This window comes from Puma concolor, chromosome B1, assembly GCF_028749965.1.
Source record: "Puma concolor isolate L17-30 chromosome B1, mPumCon1.1.hap2, whole genome shotgun sequence".
In the NCBI taxonomy this organism is placed as follows: Eukaryota; Metazoa; Chordata; class Mammalia; order Carnivora; family Felidae; genus Puma; species Puma concolor.
The window spans coordinates 14,085,425-14,100,625 of NC_141670.1; the positions used below are offsets into that span (position 1 = coordinate 14,085,425).

Here is a 15,201-nt window from a genome sequence, read left to right on the forward strand (position 1 = left end):
TTTGGTAGCGTAGCAGTATATAGGAGGTCTAATAGATGCTTTCTAACTTTATTGTCTATAAAGTATGTTTAACTCTTTCAAAATCAGTGATCAACTCGGAAGAAATTCATATTTGTGGCACACAGTTTTTATTGGATTAATATATAATTTTTTTAATATCATTCGGCAGTTAGGCAAACTTGGTATTCCCTGAAGAACATTGTGTAGAGCATGGTTCCCAAACTTGGTTGCACATTAGGATTGTCCGGAGGGTTTTTTAAAAGGCTGCCCCCCAGACCAGTTAAATCGGAGTCTCTCGAGATGAGATCTGAGCATCAGTATTTTTTGTTAGCTCCCCAGTCCGTTCCAGTGTGCAACGACGTTTGAGAAGCACCGATGTTGACAGTTCGGGCTGTCCATTTTCCTAGTTGATCCTTTGTTTCTTTTACCAGCCCCTTCCTTAAATTCGCAACAGATCGCGATTTGTGTATATAGCCTTTGTATTTTGTCACATAATATTTTACACGAAGTGACTGAGTTCTTGTTTTGTTCTGTCCTCTGGAACTTTAAAGAAGAGTTTTCCCAGTCTGTATCTACAATGCACTGAAGTACAGTTAACTCTAGAGTGGGCGTGGTTACTTTGCATCTTTGTACTTTTTATCCCAAGAAAAATGCATTTTATGTCTTCTAGGTATACTGTACAAGGGAAATGGGGAGAACCAGTTTATCTCCCAACAGCCTCCGGTCGTCAGTAGCATCATGGGCAACGGCCGCAGGCGCAGCATCTCGTGCCCGAGCTGCAATGGTCAAGCCGATGGCAATAAGCTATTGGCTCCAGTCGCGTTAGCTTGTGGGATCGATGGCAGTCTGTATGTAGGGGATTTCAACTACGTTCGCCGAATATTCCCTTCTGGAAACGTAACAAGCGTTTTGGAACTCAGGTATGTCTTTCCTTAATTGGGTTTTTTTTTTTTAAGATTTTATTTCTAAGTAATCTGTACACCCAATGTGGGGCTCAAACTTACAGCCCTGAGATCAAGAGTCGCGTGCTCTACTGACCGAACCAGCCAGGCACCCCCTGCATTTGGGATTTTAACCAAAGCTAAGCATGCCTTTATTTTTTTTTAAGTGTTTAATCTGATGTACCAGTGTATTATTTAAGTATACCTTCCCCATGTTTAAAATTCTCCTTAGAAAGAAGTTAGATTCTTGGTTAAAGTTGGGAAAAGCACGTATATACATACTATGCCATATAAAAGAGCATAGAGTATAAAGTCACCCAAGATATAAAATGTCTTCACTGATTCCAGGGAATTTTATATGCTCTGATAGGATGGAACTATGATTTTCAAATCCCTTTAGAATAACCTCATGGTATAGGTCGTTAGCCTTTTATTTCACACCTGTTGAAATTTAAGAGAGAAAATATTTCCCTGCAGTATCAGAACATAATAGTAAATGAACTAAGGCTGTAACTTTCCAATAAGCAAGTTCACGAGTTGGGTTAACCCATTAGCTATAACACCAAGGGTGAAAGTAATAAATTGTTGCTTTGCGTTGTTCATTTAAGTGTGATGATGAAAATCATCCCACTCTGTAAATTATTTGCTAAGCCTTGGCCTACAAAATTCATTTCCAGTGTTATTTCTGCTTAAGTTGGGGATTTTCCATACAAATGATTAAAATCTCAGTATGCAACTCATTATTATCTTTTAGAAACTTTTTCTAACTGTGCTTTTTTTTCCCACCTTTTTTACCTGCTTCCACCAAGAAATAAAGATTTTAGACATAGGTAAGCATCTTGCTGAAAGGTTACTGTCTATTTTCAAATGTCCTTTTTGCACTTTGATGTGACTCTCTGACATTGTTTTCTAAGAATATTTCATCATGAGAGAGGAAACTCCGTATCACAGAACATCGAAGGAATTAAAACTACTTAAATGAGCCATTACCCTGCAGTATATTGTAAAGTATATTATGCAATATCATCTGAAAAGCTATTTTCAAATTGGTTAGTAAAATTTGTCACAAAAAAATACCACAACGCACATCTCTGTGTAAGAAAAATACTTCTCAATTTCAGTTACCAGCTCACTTAATCTAAGCCATATTGAACAGAACAAAATTCAAAGCACAGTAGACGTTCGGGCAAGTTTAGGTTGACCAATAATCAGGGCAGATCCCGGTTTATTGGGCTCAAAGCTTGTTCAATTTGGGGGATTCTGTTTAAGAAAAAGAATCTCAAAATAGTTTACTTTGACAGAGTTTTACAAACATAAGATCATATGTTGCCTGGGCCCTCGCTGGGCTTGGAAGGAACCCATACGGGAGAACCCTAACGCTTACGCTTTGTTAACTTTCTGGTAAATTCATCACTGTTGTAGTTTATATTTTCCCAGCTAAGAGAGTTACTAGATTTGAGTTTTAAGAAGTAATGTTTTCACTGACACTCTTACGAAGGAAAAGACTTTCTTCAAAGCTAAGGAAGAGTATCAGCTCAGATGTTTTTCAAATTCTATTTGATATGTACACTTAGCTAGAGAAGGTAAAAGCTTGTGCATGGACACTGTTGACTGAAAAACTCTCCCCAGGACAACAACAAAGGAAAAGGACAATAGATTTTGAAGTAAAGCTCGCCAAAACAAAAAAGCAAGCCATGTTGGACGTGCCGCGTCCAGTTTGGCCAATATAATATCTAATGAAATGGTACCAGAGGGCAAAAGAAGTGATAGTTCATGTGAGATCCTTGAGATGAATAAATCAACATAATCCCTTTAAACTGTGTTGTAGAGACTGACAAGTAGGAAATAAAAAACAAAGTTCTGCTGGAAGATGAGTAGCTGTTGAATATCAGTATGACCAGGCATGGTCCCAGGACCTTTTCCCAAGATCCCCTTTCGATCGCGTGCTATCAGCTAATAGCCCGGTCACAAGCTCAGATTAACACTGCATTTCTTCGGACTGCTGCACCCGCATATCTCTGCTATTACAAACCACGGCAGAATATCAAAACTTTTCTGGCCTTGGCTTCTTGGTAGCTGGAGGAGAGAGGAAAGACACCAACTAAATGTGAAAATGCTGCAGGCGATACAGAAAAAACTACCAAAGGGGCTACTTTTTAACAAACCAGCCTCTATTCCATGCCAGACACGGGGCCAGATATTTTATGTATTTATTGCAGATCCACACAGTAGTCCTTTAGGATTACAGATGAGGCCATTGAGGCTCAAGGAGGTTACTCTTCTTCCCTAAGAAACATAACTGAGGGATGGGGAGCAGAGATTGGAACCGCTCTGAACAGTGTGCATTCCATGGCACCACCGAGCTAGTGTTGATGTGTCCAAATGGCTGGGATTCTGTGGGATAAGTACCTGGGTATATAAAAAGCTAAATTTATTTCACAGTCATTTGACAAATTACGTAGAGCTATAATCTCTTTCTCTGGAAGAAAAGAGGCGAGAGCTACATTATTAACGGTACTTTATAATATGAGCTCATTACGTACTAACTCGTGGTGTTTGGCAGTGACACTCATTGTAATCCCTCTCTCATGATCCCCCTTCACCTTTCTCCTCTGTGTGTTATCCTGGCTAAATTTGAGCTTCTGCATTTCCCTTATGGCCCTGCATGTAAAAGACACTGGGTTCTATATTCATCCTTGCTAAGTCGGTGTTGACTGATCACTCACCGTGTACTAGGCACTTGGACAAATAGTAATACAAGAAAATCCATACTCTCAGAAGTCACAGTCTAGTAGGGGAGACAGGATATGTATGTAACAGCCTAAGTGACATCCTCGGTATCATTCTTTGATGCTTCATTATATCCGTGGCTTGTACTGTGAGGGTAGTTCTGTTGAGGAAGAGATTACGGGGAGATACGGGTATGGTAAGGCAAAGTTCTCTGGAAGGTTGATATTTGACCTACATCTAAAAATGAAGTCTGTTTAAACAGAAAAACAGGAAGAAAGGAAGATAGTCATGAAGAAGTAATCTAGAACAAATGATGTTACTGGGGTTTATGAAAGGCATGGGTAAGACATGTTCTGAGAAGAATCCGATTTACCTGGGTGGAGCAGGGGATCCATGCTGGTAATAATGAGAGATACAGGTAGAAAGCCAGGTTAGGGTCAGATTGCTTAGGGCCTTGAGCGCTCTGAGGAGTTACTCTTCTGTCCTACAGGACAACAGAGACAGTGGGAAACCATTTTCTAATCTTGAACAAGATGGCGCCATTCTCCAAATGGCCTTTGGGGAAGATGAATCTGATGTCAGTGTTTAGGATCAGTTAGAAAGCCGTGGCCTAAAACCATGAGATGCTAGGAACCTAAATTAGTATGGCTAGCAATGAAGGGAATCAACCCATAAAATAAAGAAAGGCAGAGAATGAATACACTGTATATGGGTGGTAAGGAAGAAGATGTAGAAAATATCCAAGGCCTTTGAGCCCAAGTCACCGATGAAATGACAAAAATAGGGATTCCATTTGTTTCATAATTAATTAATCAAAATTGGCTTCACAAAAGCAAGATATTTTGACTCACTGAAGCTACTCTATTCAGCTCAAAAAATTAAAACTCTTATCAGATACTTCCTTCTATTTGCCTACTAATGTCATCTTGCTCATCCTAGATGATAGGATCCTGCTGGCTTTCTCCTTATCCCCACTTTCACAGCTAACGTAACAGTCATGAAGCGCTTAGGAACAGATGATAGGAGGGGAAAGAAATTGTAAACTATGTCTAAAGACACAAAAATGAACAGTGTAGTCAGTTAACGATTAATGCATAAAAATGCATGCGTCTGGTCCTCTTACTATGTTTCCCACACTCATTAATTGGACTGATGGAGGAAATAATTAATAAAAATAGTGAATAACAAAATCAATGTAAAAAAACATAGGTTTTTTAATTTTAAAATTCAAAGTAATCCATCATACCAAATGTAATAATACTGCCAGGATATTATATCAAGTAAAAGTCTCTGGCTAGACTTTAATGAATGAATAGATATAAATACTACTCAATCAACATATTAAATTTTTTACATAAATGGAAGCTTCTGAAATTCTTAACATTTAAGCTTCTCTTGGCTCTGCTAAACATTTCCCCCCGTGTTGTTTATAGTATTAGTTTGATAACAAACTCCTTTTGTAGGTAGTAAATTTTGGCTCATCCCTGTTCTAATTCTTTAAAATTCCCAAATAAAGGGACTTAAATTAGTTAACTAATACCAGCCAAGAGGTAATAAAACATGTAGGACTAAAAATCAACTTTGTGAATTTTATATTACCAATTAAAAGATCAAAGAAGGTGCCAATCACAGGTCTGTGAACTTGACTCAATGAACGTTCAGATACAAAATTATAAAAGCTTGATTCAGCACTTCTTGCCTTAATATGTAAAAATCAAACAGGCGCAGAAATACCACATCCCAAAGCCCTGCTTGCAATCATCTAAACAGTCTTAGTTGCCAGAAAAAAGGCATTTTATTGTTCTACATAAGTATAATTTTTGCTTTTCTGTGTCCTAAAGGCTACGGCACAATTTCCAATAAAAAGATTAAAGTGCTAATGATCTCTGTTCTATAGCTTGTTCTTTGCAAATATTTCTCTAGTCTAAGAAGTTGCATTATGACAAAATGAATAAGCAAATCCAGGCTGTGCGTCCATGGGATGGGACCATGGGGAAGTCGGCTTAGGGACTGTGGTGATCTAGGCAATGCAGCGCGAGTCATCAAGGTGCAATATACTAAAAGTTTCAACTTCGATTTTGCTGCTCTTAGTGAAAATCGTAATGTTATTTTCAGACTTTCTGAAATGAAAACCTTGATCAGTTGTACAAGAAGGCCATTAAACCTCTCCTGGTGAACAGAGATTCCCTCAAACCATGCATTTTGGGGGTTTTTTAATGTCAGTTTATTTTTTCAGAGAGGCAGAGAGACAGAGACAGAGAGCATGAGTGGGGGAGGGGTAGAGAGAGACACACACAGAATGTGAAGCAGGCTCCAGGCTCTGAGCTGTCAGCACAGAGCCCGACACAGGGCTCGAACCCATAGACTGTGAGATCATGACCCGAGCCGAAGTCTGCCGCTTAAGCAACTGAGCCACCCCGGCGCCCCAAGCCATGCATTTTGTAAATCCCGCACTCCAGCTACCAGCAGCCAAGCGCACTCAGTCATCGTAGCCTTACGTTTCCACATGAGACGTATTACTGACCTAAAAACTCACCACCCAGTTGCACCCGCACACCAGCCTCTCCAGGGCTTTGGCTTTTCGGGAATTTGGAGCGCAAGTACTAACTCATTCTGTCAGAAAACTCTGCTTATGTCAGGTGTCCTTGAACCCCAGACCCATCCCATGTCTTGTTCAGAGCTTCTCTGCCTCCAGTCAACTGAAAGTTTCCAAACTCACTTTTTCTTTTTCTTTTAGTGCTTTGGTCCTGCTCCCTCTCTTCCTCTGAAAGGGGCTGGGGTCCCAGAACCAGCTCTAATTTGCCATGCTAAGCTGCGCTGCAAAGAACTTATCCAGTTCCCATTTCCTACCATTCTGTGGGGAATGTTTCCAGAAGTAAACTCTCTTCTCCAGGGCCACATCCTCCTCCTCCACATTTGTTATTCTGGACAATGGAGTTGTGTGCAAAATTAGAGCTGTCATTTGGCAGACATTTTTAAAAACCGTCGACATATGTTGCTTGATTTAGAAATTTCTGTGCCTTCAAAGAAGGAGATGCTGTGGAACAGGAAATCCAAATATAAGCACCACTTTGGACATTCTCTTATTACTGTCCCACTGGAATAAAGCTGATGTCAATAAAGGCAAAGCGTAGGACTTTAATGTCCATTATTTTTGCACCAAGAAAACTTATGACCTGTAGCTCAAGGGGCCACCTCAAAAATCCGTTGTTTTATTCTCAGAACGAGGCACATCAAAACTCTGTATAATTTTTTTATATCATTCTTTATCAGGATCCTAAAGTTTTTATTCTCCTTTATTGTAAACTCATGATTTATATAGTTAAAATGGCTCAGTATTAAAATTCTCCCTTGTACGCTATTAAATGAGAAAGGCAAGATATAGAACAGCATAATGGCTTTTGTGCAAAAATATGTGTGTGTCTATAAATAGGTACCTCTTTTAGGGAGTATGCTTTTTAATCATGGAATATTGGAGATAAAGGGGGTAAGGGAGAATCCTTCCACTAACCATTTTATATAGGTCTGGACAGTTTATAGTTATAAGTGGGTTAAGTGGACAGGGAGATCATGATCCAAGATTTGGGTTGTTTTTGTACATCTTTGGATTGAAAAAATGAATTAAAATTCTTTATTTTTAAAACTGTCTCCTAGAAGTTGCTCTTGAAGGAGTTTTCCACAAATAGCCTTTTCAGCAGGTATTTTAGAAAAGACCTGTAAAGAGGGTGAAAAGGACTTCATGATTAAGTCCCACTATCCCAGGCTTCTGATAAAGGATGTCACTTAAATGAATAATTCTGCATATTACCCTCCACTTGAAAAATTACTGAATGTTCCCATAACTCATCTCACTTTGAAAATTCAGAGGAACAATTGATTCTAGTACTTCAGCCCTGAGACAAAAAGACCCTGGCATGGTCTCATGGATATGGTACCTTTCCACCCTTTGTACATGAAAAAGGAAGAGAGGCTTCTTGATATTATGTTCTTAAAAGTGACCTTGCAGCTTTATAAAGGTGTTTCATATGAATGCTTAACTCCGACTGAATTTACATTGGATTGCATTATTCATTTACCTTTATCCTCATTACCCTGGAAACAATTCAAAGTGCATGTTTAAAGAAGGGTCTGCATTGTTTGAATAGTTTAGGATGTTCTAGCCTAACAGCACGACCAAAGAAACAAATTTGAACGTAGCCATTGTTTTTCTTCTTAACCTTTCCAGAAAGCTAGTCGTACTTTAGATAGCTAACGATAATCATCGCACTCCTATACTGTGTAGAGTTACAAGTCAGAAGACACACTGCAACCCAAGAGGAGGCAGGACAGAAGCAGATATTAAGAACAGCTAATGCTTGTTGCATATGTATCACGTACTAGGCACTGTTCTAAGCATTTTATCTGTATTAGCTCATGTCACCCTCTCAGCATCCTATGAAATATGTATTATTATTATCACCTTTCCAGATAAGGAATCGGAGGCACAGACGAGTTAAATAACTTGCTCAAAGTCATGAGATTTAGTGAGTGAGGAAGCTAGGATCCAGACCCAGGCAGTCTGGTCTAGAGGTCATGCTCATAGCTACTCAACGGACAGGAAAATGTGTGTGTGTGTGTGTGTGTGTGTGTGTGTGTGTGTGTGTATTGTGTGTGTGTGTTTTCATAACTGGCTATGTGACTAGTTCTAATCAGTATATAATTGAGGAGATAGGAAAGAAAAGAGAAGTCTTTCCACAATGGTATTTCACAATAGACCCAGTTTGATTGCGTTACGTTACAGTCACCAACCATATATCTAAAAGACCAGCTCCGTCAATATCAGGCTGTTCATGGGGGGAAGAATCTCTTAAAATTACTCTGAAGATGATATTGATATGTAACTTTTCACTTCATTACAGAGTAATAAACTACCACATTAAGGAAGGCAGTATGTCTGTGCATTTGACATTTCAGGCATCGACTTAGAAAAGCGATACAATGACACTTCACATGGGAAGGGGTCCATAGCCCAGTGGTTCTGAAGCGTCTTCGTCTCAAGTGACTTGTATCTCCCTGAATCCTTTGTTTCACTAGTCACCCTCTCACACTTATCACACACTCAAGACCTCTTGCTCAGATATGTCTCTTGTCACCAAAAGATACGGAAGGGTAGAAAGGAGACCGAAACCTGGAGGTGATCAAGCTTTCGCGAGTCTCGGTGTTTCCATGTGAATCCACTTAACAGCCAGAGGCTTCAGAGCTCCAGAGGGTCTCTACAGACGCCACGTGTGGCCAGCTCTGTGCCCACATGGGCACCCGATGTAAGACACACTCGTGAAACCGAGAACTTGCTATTTTAGCAGTAGACTCTCTCACAGGAGCCCTGAAGTACACATATTCACCACTTTCAAAGGAAGAGCATTATGTAGTGAGAACACTACACCATTATTTAGAACAAATATTTTCATATAGTTAGATTTATACTACATCTTTTAGATATTCACATGTAAAACAAATGGAAACAAGTACAAAAGTGTGGGCGGGGACAGAAGAAAAGAGAGAGAGAAAGCATGAGAATAAATTGGTGAAACGCTAAGTTTGTCGTGAAGATAATGTAGAATCCAGTGGATTCTTGCCTGTCAACATCTTTGTCGAAACACTGGAATGTTTGTTTCCAGAAGGCAATATTTGCACATGGTACAAAATCCCATTAATCCTAAGAATGTGATGTTGAGTGTTCATAAGGAGATGAGTGAACTTTTTAATTCCAACTAGGGGTCCTAATTTGTCCATTGCTTGGTAATGTCGGTCTTCCCATTTGTCACAGGTAACGGGACGTAGGATAGTTTACATTTGCGCTACTTTCTACGTGTCACATTGAGGCAGTATGTTTTGTGAACAAATGCCTACATCTCACCAAATTCGCAGAGCGGTCTTCAGGCAGCTTAATTTACAACTTTTGAAGTAAAACTTGACAGAACTACCCTTCTGGCTCACTGCATGAGGCCGGCATCTGAGACAGCCTCGTACACGTGCATGACCTCCTTTTAGTACGTAACCCTGTTGCTCAAGACAAACGCTGTAACTGCATCAGATCGCCCTCCTGGATTATGATAGAGCAACGAAGACAGACCTGATGGTGCATTTTGTCAGGGGCAGGCGTTCATGTGATTTGGATTTGTAGCAAAACAGGAGAATTCCCTCTGATGAGGTGCAAGGGACATGAGTAGTATGTTACACTTCACCGGGGTTTGATAGAGACACCCTTCCCCTGGAATAAACTTTATGTCGATCACTCATAATAAAGAGCAATTTATTAATGGCTTTTCATTGATCCAAAAGGATTTGGAGAACTTGCTTCTTTGTTTTAGGCTAGAAGCGTATTGCCTTCTAAAGGGAATTATTTTCCAAGATGCCTGTTTTAATAAATTTAGTACATTAAATCCTCAGCCACCAGCAAAGAAAGAAAGCAATCCTTTTAGAGCTTGCCTCCAATTCTTTTCCGCCATTCTTTGAAGTCATTATTAAATATGCTGTTCGTTTTCCAGTCTTTAATAATGGATTTCAGTTTATAATCAGTTTCCCATGATCTGTTTTATTTTGCCTTTCATTACGCACCCCCCACCCCCCCTCACCCCCGTGTATTAGGAGTAACTGCCTTGCGATGTTTATGTGTGATCTTTTTTTTACAGCAGCAACCCAGCTCATAGATACTACCTTGCGACTGATCCCGTCACAGGAAATCTGTATGTTTCTGACACTAACACCCGCAGAATTTATCGCCCAAAGTCACTGACGGGTACAAAAGATTTGACTAAAAATGCTGAAGTGGTTGCAGGGACGGGGGAGCAGTGCCTTCCATTTGATGAAGCCAGATGTGGAGATGGAGGGAAGGCTGTGGAGGCGACACTCATGAGTCCCAAAGGTACTGGCATTTATCAATTTGAGGATTTCTTTTTATTAAAAAAAAAAAAAAAAAGATACAAAACCCAGTTAGTGCCTGATTGTGTTTAATGCTGAGTCTAACATTTTACCCTCCACTGTGTTCTAGAAAGCTGTTTCACATCTAGTGTTTTTAAAAGCCATTTGGCGTGAAACTGCTAGAATCCTAAGTTGATTTTACAGCAAATACTGGGTTCTTGGCATTTTTTTATCATACCATTTTTTCACCTTTTCAAAGAATAAAGCAACTAGCCCGTATTATTCAGGTCACATCCTGTTAAACTTCAAGGAAGTGTCCAGATTCTTTTCATTGTCCTGGAATTTCTTTGTCATGAATGAGTCCCGGGCCTCTTTAAAAACCATCACTAAGCAACCGTATTAGTCCTCACCCGGTTTGGAGCTATTAAACTTTTGTTTCTATGCCATGGGAAAAAATGCTTGCTGTGAGGAATTTCTAGAGGTGACAAGGGCTAAAATTCTGTGTGACAAAGGTTTCTAGCTTTTAAACCAGTTGGGACTGACTCCTTGCTCATGCACTATCCCCTTCATTACAATGTTTTTTGGTTTAAGACTTTTTTTTTTTTTTCCATTATAGCTAGCAACTATTATGTGAACGAGGACTGGAAAAAAAGCATTTGTTGTACTGAATTATTCATAATAGCAAATTTCATTGTAACAAGGTCAACAGAACGCTAACCTTGGCTTAGATCTATTTTTGTTAGAATATAGTTACTCTAAGTTCCGAGTAACAGAATCTGACCTGCTTCTATCATTGATAGTCAACAACAGTATACAGATGTTATAATTTTACAGTTAAAACTCAGGTACAGCCTGTATGATTCTTACACTAAGTGGGGATTCTTACCGATTTGGGTTATTTATTACGTTTTATGTTGATTTGTGTCAGAAATGCCTCTGTTGGGTTTTTCCTAATGTAATTACAATCTGCAGTCTTACCTGCTGCCTATCACCCATGTTATCCCTGGGGTTGAACGTTGAATTTAATGATGGGCCTAAAAATAAATCACGTTTGAAAATTGGTAACACTTAACTTCTCTTGGAAAAGGAATGGCAATTGATAAGAACGGATTAATCTACTTTGTTGATGGAACCATGATCAGAAAAGTTGATCAAAACGGGATCATATCAACTCTCCTGGGCTCTAACGATCTGACTTCAGCCAGACCCTTAACTTGTGACACCAGCATGCACATCAGCCAGGTAGTTAAAATCTCAAGCTGTATTGTGTGTTTTTCTTCTAAGTGTCTTGATTTACTAGGTCAGTAGACTGTGACGGCCCCATATTAAACTGGATATATCAGGTGTGGTGTTAGTTGTAACAAAGCTGTTCCATTGAAGTGTATCTCAGGAGCTAATAAGTTATTTTGGGGGCGCCTGGGTGGCTCAGTCAGTTAAGCATCCAACTCTTGGTTTCTGCTCAGGTCATGATCTCACAGTTTCGTGAGTTCGAGCCCCACCTCAGGCTCCGTGCTGATAGCGTGGAGCCTGCTTGGGATTCTCTCTCTCCCTCTCTGCCCCTTCCCTGCTCACACTGTCTCTCTCTCAAAAATAAATAAATAAACTTAAAAAAAAAAGTTCTTTTCTTCCGTAGTTCTGCATTTGATGAATTCAGTGAGATTACAAACAATTAGCACTAAGAAATGCTAAAGCATTTGTAATAAAATACCAGTAGAGCAGCAGCAGGCAGATACCCCAAAAAGAACAAAACAGCTTAAATCTCTAATCTTCTGATTGCATGAGCTCTTTAAGTAGTAGAGAGAACCCACTATGATTAGTCCCAAGGGACTCCTATTTAGCATGAGGAACTTAACTGTTGGCCTGATTGAAAACACAATAAAACACTCACATATTCATAACCTAGAAAGCCTCGACCTGTGGTGGGTATTACTGCTAAAGGAGCATATGTGTTCATATATCATTGATGCCTGTTAACTCACTGCTTAGAGGTTCATTTGCTCTTTGGCTATGACTTGCAAATCTTTCAGCAAGCGGCGTTTTTCACTAACGTGCGATTTCCCGCATTTGTCTCCACTCCAGATTTTTAAGTTTATTTTACAGTAGCTCTTCAAAAAACAATTTTGAAACAGTTGATCAAATTAAGGGTAATTTCCTTCAATGGTCTAATTTACTCTTCTGGCAAATTAACTGCCGCGCAGTAACTGACTAACCAGACCTTTTCGTTTTCATTAAGGTACGTCTGGAATGGCCCACTGACCTCGCCATTAACCCCATGGATAACTCCATTTACGTCCTGGATAATAACGTAGTTCTGCAGATCACTGAGAATCGCCAAGTGCGCATTGCTGCGGGACGGCCCATGCACTGCCAAGTTCCAGGCGTGGAATATTCTGTGGGGAAGCACGCGGTTCAGACAACTCTGGAATCGGCGACCGCCATCGCGGTGTCGTACAGTGGGGTCCTGTACATTACTGAAACCGATGAGAAGAAGATTAACCGAATCCGGCAGGTCACCACAGACGGGGAGATCTCCCTGGTGGCGGGAATACCTTCAGAGTGTGACTGCAAAAACGACGCCAACTGTGACTGTTACCAGAGTGGAGATGGCTACGCCAAAGACGCCAAGCTCAGCGCGCCGTCCTCCCTGGCCGCTTCCCCGGATGGCACCCTGTATATCGCGGACCTGGGGAATATCCGGATCCGGGCCGTGTCCAAGAACAAGCCTTTCCTTAACTCCATGAACTTTTATGAAGTTGCCTCCCCAACTGACCAGGAACTCTATATCTTTGACATCAATGGCACCCACCAGTATACTGTAAGTTTGGTCACTGGTGATTACCTGTACAATTTTAGCTACAGCAACGATAACGATATTACTGCTGTGACAGACAGCAATGGCAACACCCTCAGGATTAGACGGGACCCGAATCGGATGCCAGTTCGGGTGGTGTCTCCAGATAACCAAGTGATATGGTTGACGATAGGAACCAATGGATGTTTGAAAAGCATGACTGCCCAAGGACTAGAATTAGTTTTGTTTACATACCATGGCAACAGTGGCCTGTTAGCCACAAAAAGTGATGAAACTGGGTGGACAACGTTTTTTGAGTAAGTATATCCACATTCTGCTCTGATTGTAAAGTGCTGTGACATGGTGAATAGACTCTAAAAAATTTACATTCTGAAGGGCAGGTGGGATCCAAGTTTTGGAGGCCCTGGAGCTTCTGTAATTTTGGGATCCCCCCCCCCTCTGAAAAATACAAAATTAGACTCAGGGCCTTGGGAGGGACCCACACAATGAGAAGTTCTGAGGCTTACATGTCATTGACATCGTGGTCAATGCCTCTGCTTAAGGGTTAACATTTTGCTTCATACACACCTAGTATATTAGCAGCAGACATTTGGAGAAATATACTACAGTTTTGGTTTTACGCATAAACCCTCCGGGTCTACATTTGCCCAGGTGATAAAGCTGATTATGTTGGGAGCCGTCACCGATGAACTTGAAAAACATTTACAATGACGGGGACGCCTGGGTGGCTCGGTCGGTTAAGCGTCTGACTTCGGCTCGGGTCGTGATCTTACGACTCGTGGGTTCAAGCCCCGAGTCAGGCCTGGAGCCTGCTTGGGATTCTGTGCCTCCCTCTCTCTCTCCGCCCCTCCCCCGCTCGTGCTCTGTCTCTCTCTCTCTCTCTCTCTCTCTCTCAAAAATAAATAAGCATTAAAGAAAATTTTTGTAAACATTTACAATGAAGCTGGCTATTTATGTCAGTGCTACAAATGTCATTCTTATCAAATAGAAAGCCTTCGCTTTTTGTAAACAGTTATTGGAAATTTAAACTGCACTTAAAAGGACCTTCCCACGAAATGCAAATCAGCAAGTGCCATCACTGCGGAAGCATATGAAAAAGTATGAGGTTCAGGCTGCCAGCATATGCTACTATGTGGAGTAGTGGTCCAGGCAATGTGCTGTGTGAACGGTCCCATTTTGTGAGGTCAATCAGAATGAAATGAGAATCAGCCATTGTATATTTTATGGGATATGTACTTTGCAGCGAACGCAGATGTAAAATCATTTTCGATTACTGTTCACTTCACTAACGTCGCACAAACCGTAAGGGGAAATTAGATGGCATGTTGACAAATGCAGAATAGTCCTTGAGATGAATGTTGAGCTCCTTAGTGTGATTTTTGCAATGATATGAGAAGGCAAAAGTATTTTCTGTAGGAGCACACCTCTACAATTATAATACAAGACAGTAGAAAAAGAAAACGATCCAATATACAAATATTTTCCGTACAACTTTTCTGGAATGGATCTTCTCCATAAAGCTGAGTTCTCCTGTAGCTTGAATTGCTTTTCTTTTTTGACAGATTCCCTTTTAATAAAATGAATGTTACCCAGCAGCATGATTTTGTCAGAGGAACAAACCTTTTCAATTGAATTACATTAAAATTCTGTTCTTAGCATTCCTGTTGCTCATTTTAGGATCGCAATAGGAAAGGAATAAATTGGAAGTTAATGGAAAGCGCTTCCTTTGCACCATTTTCAAAGCGATAGCGGGCTGTATTGCCAAAGAGGCAAAAAAGAGTCCAGGCAAAGTGCTACCATCAGATGAGACTGGGCAGG

The 15,201-nt window shown here is 40.4% G+C and overlaps 1 protein-coding gene across 20 annotated transcripts in view; it reads left to right on the top strand.

Moving 5' to 3' along the window:
* The window catches only part of TENM3 (teneurin transmembrane protein 3), a 1,294,211-nt gene that overhangs the window by 1,240,120 nt on the left and 38,890 nt on the right, over nt 1–15,201 (top strand). For 12 of the 20 annotated variants that reach the window (XM_086703136.1, XM_086703139.1, XM_086703141.1 and 9 more), the window contains 5 exons: nt 671–920; nt 1,751–1,771; nt 10,343–10,575; nt 11,659–11,813; nt 12,805–13,679. In XM_086703136.1, the coding sequence (XP_086559262.1) occupies nt 671–920; nt 1,751–1,771; nt 10,343–10,575; nt 11,659–11,813; nt 12,805–13,679 (1,534 nt within the window). The remainder of the gene's footprint in view (nt 1–670; nt 921–1,750; nt 1,772–10,342; nt 10,576–11,658; nt 11,814–12,804; nt 13,680–15,201) is intronic. The other 8 variants (XM_086703142.1, XM_086703146.1, XM_086703150.1 and 5 more) reach the window with 3 other exon arrangements.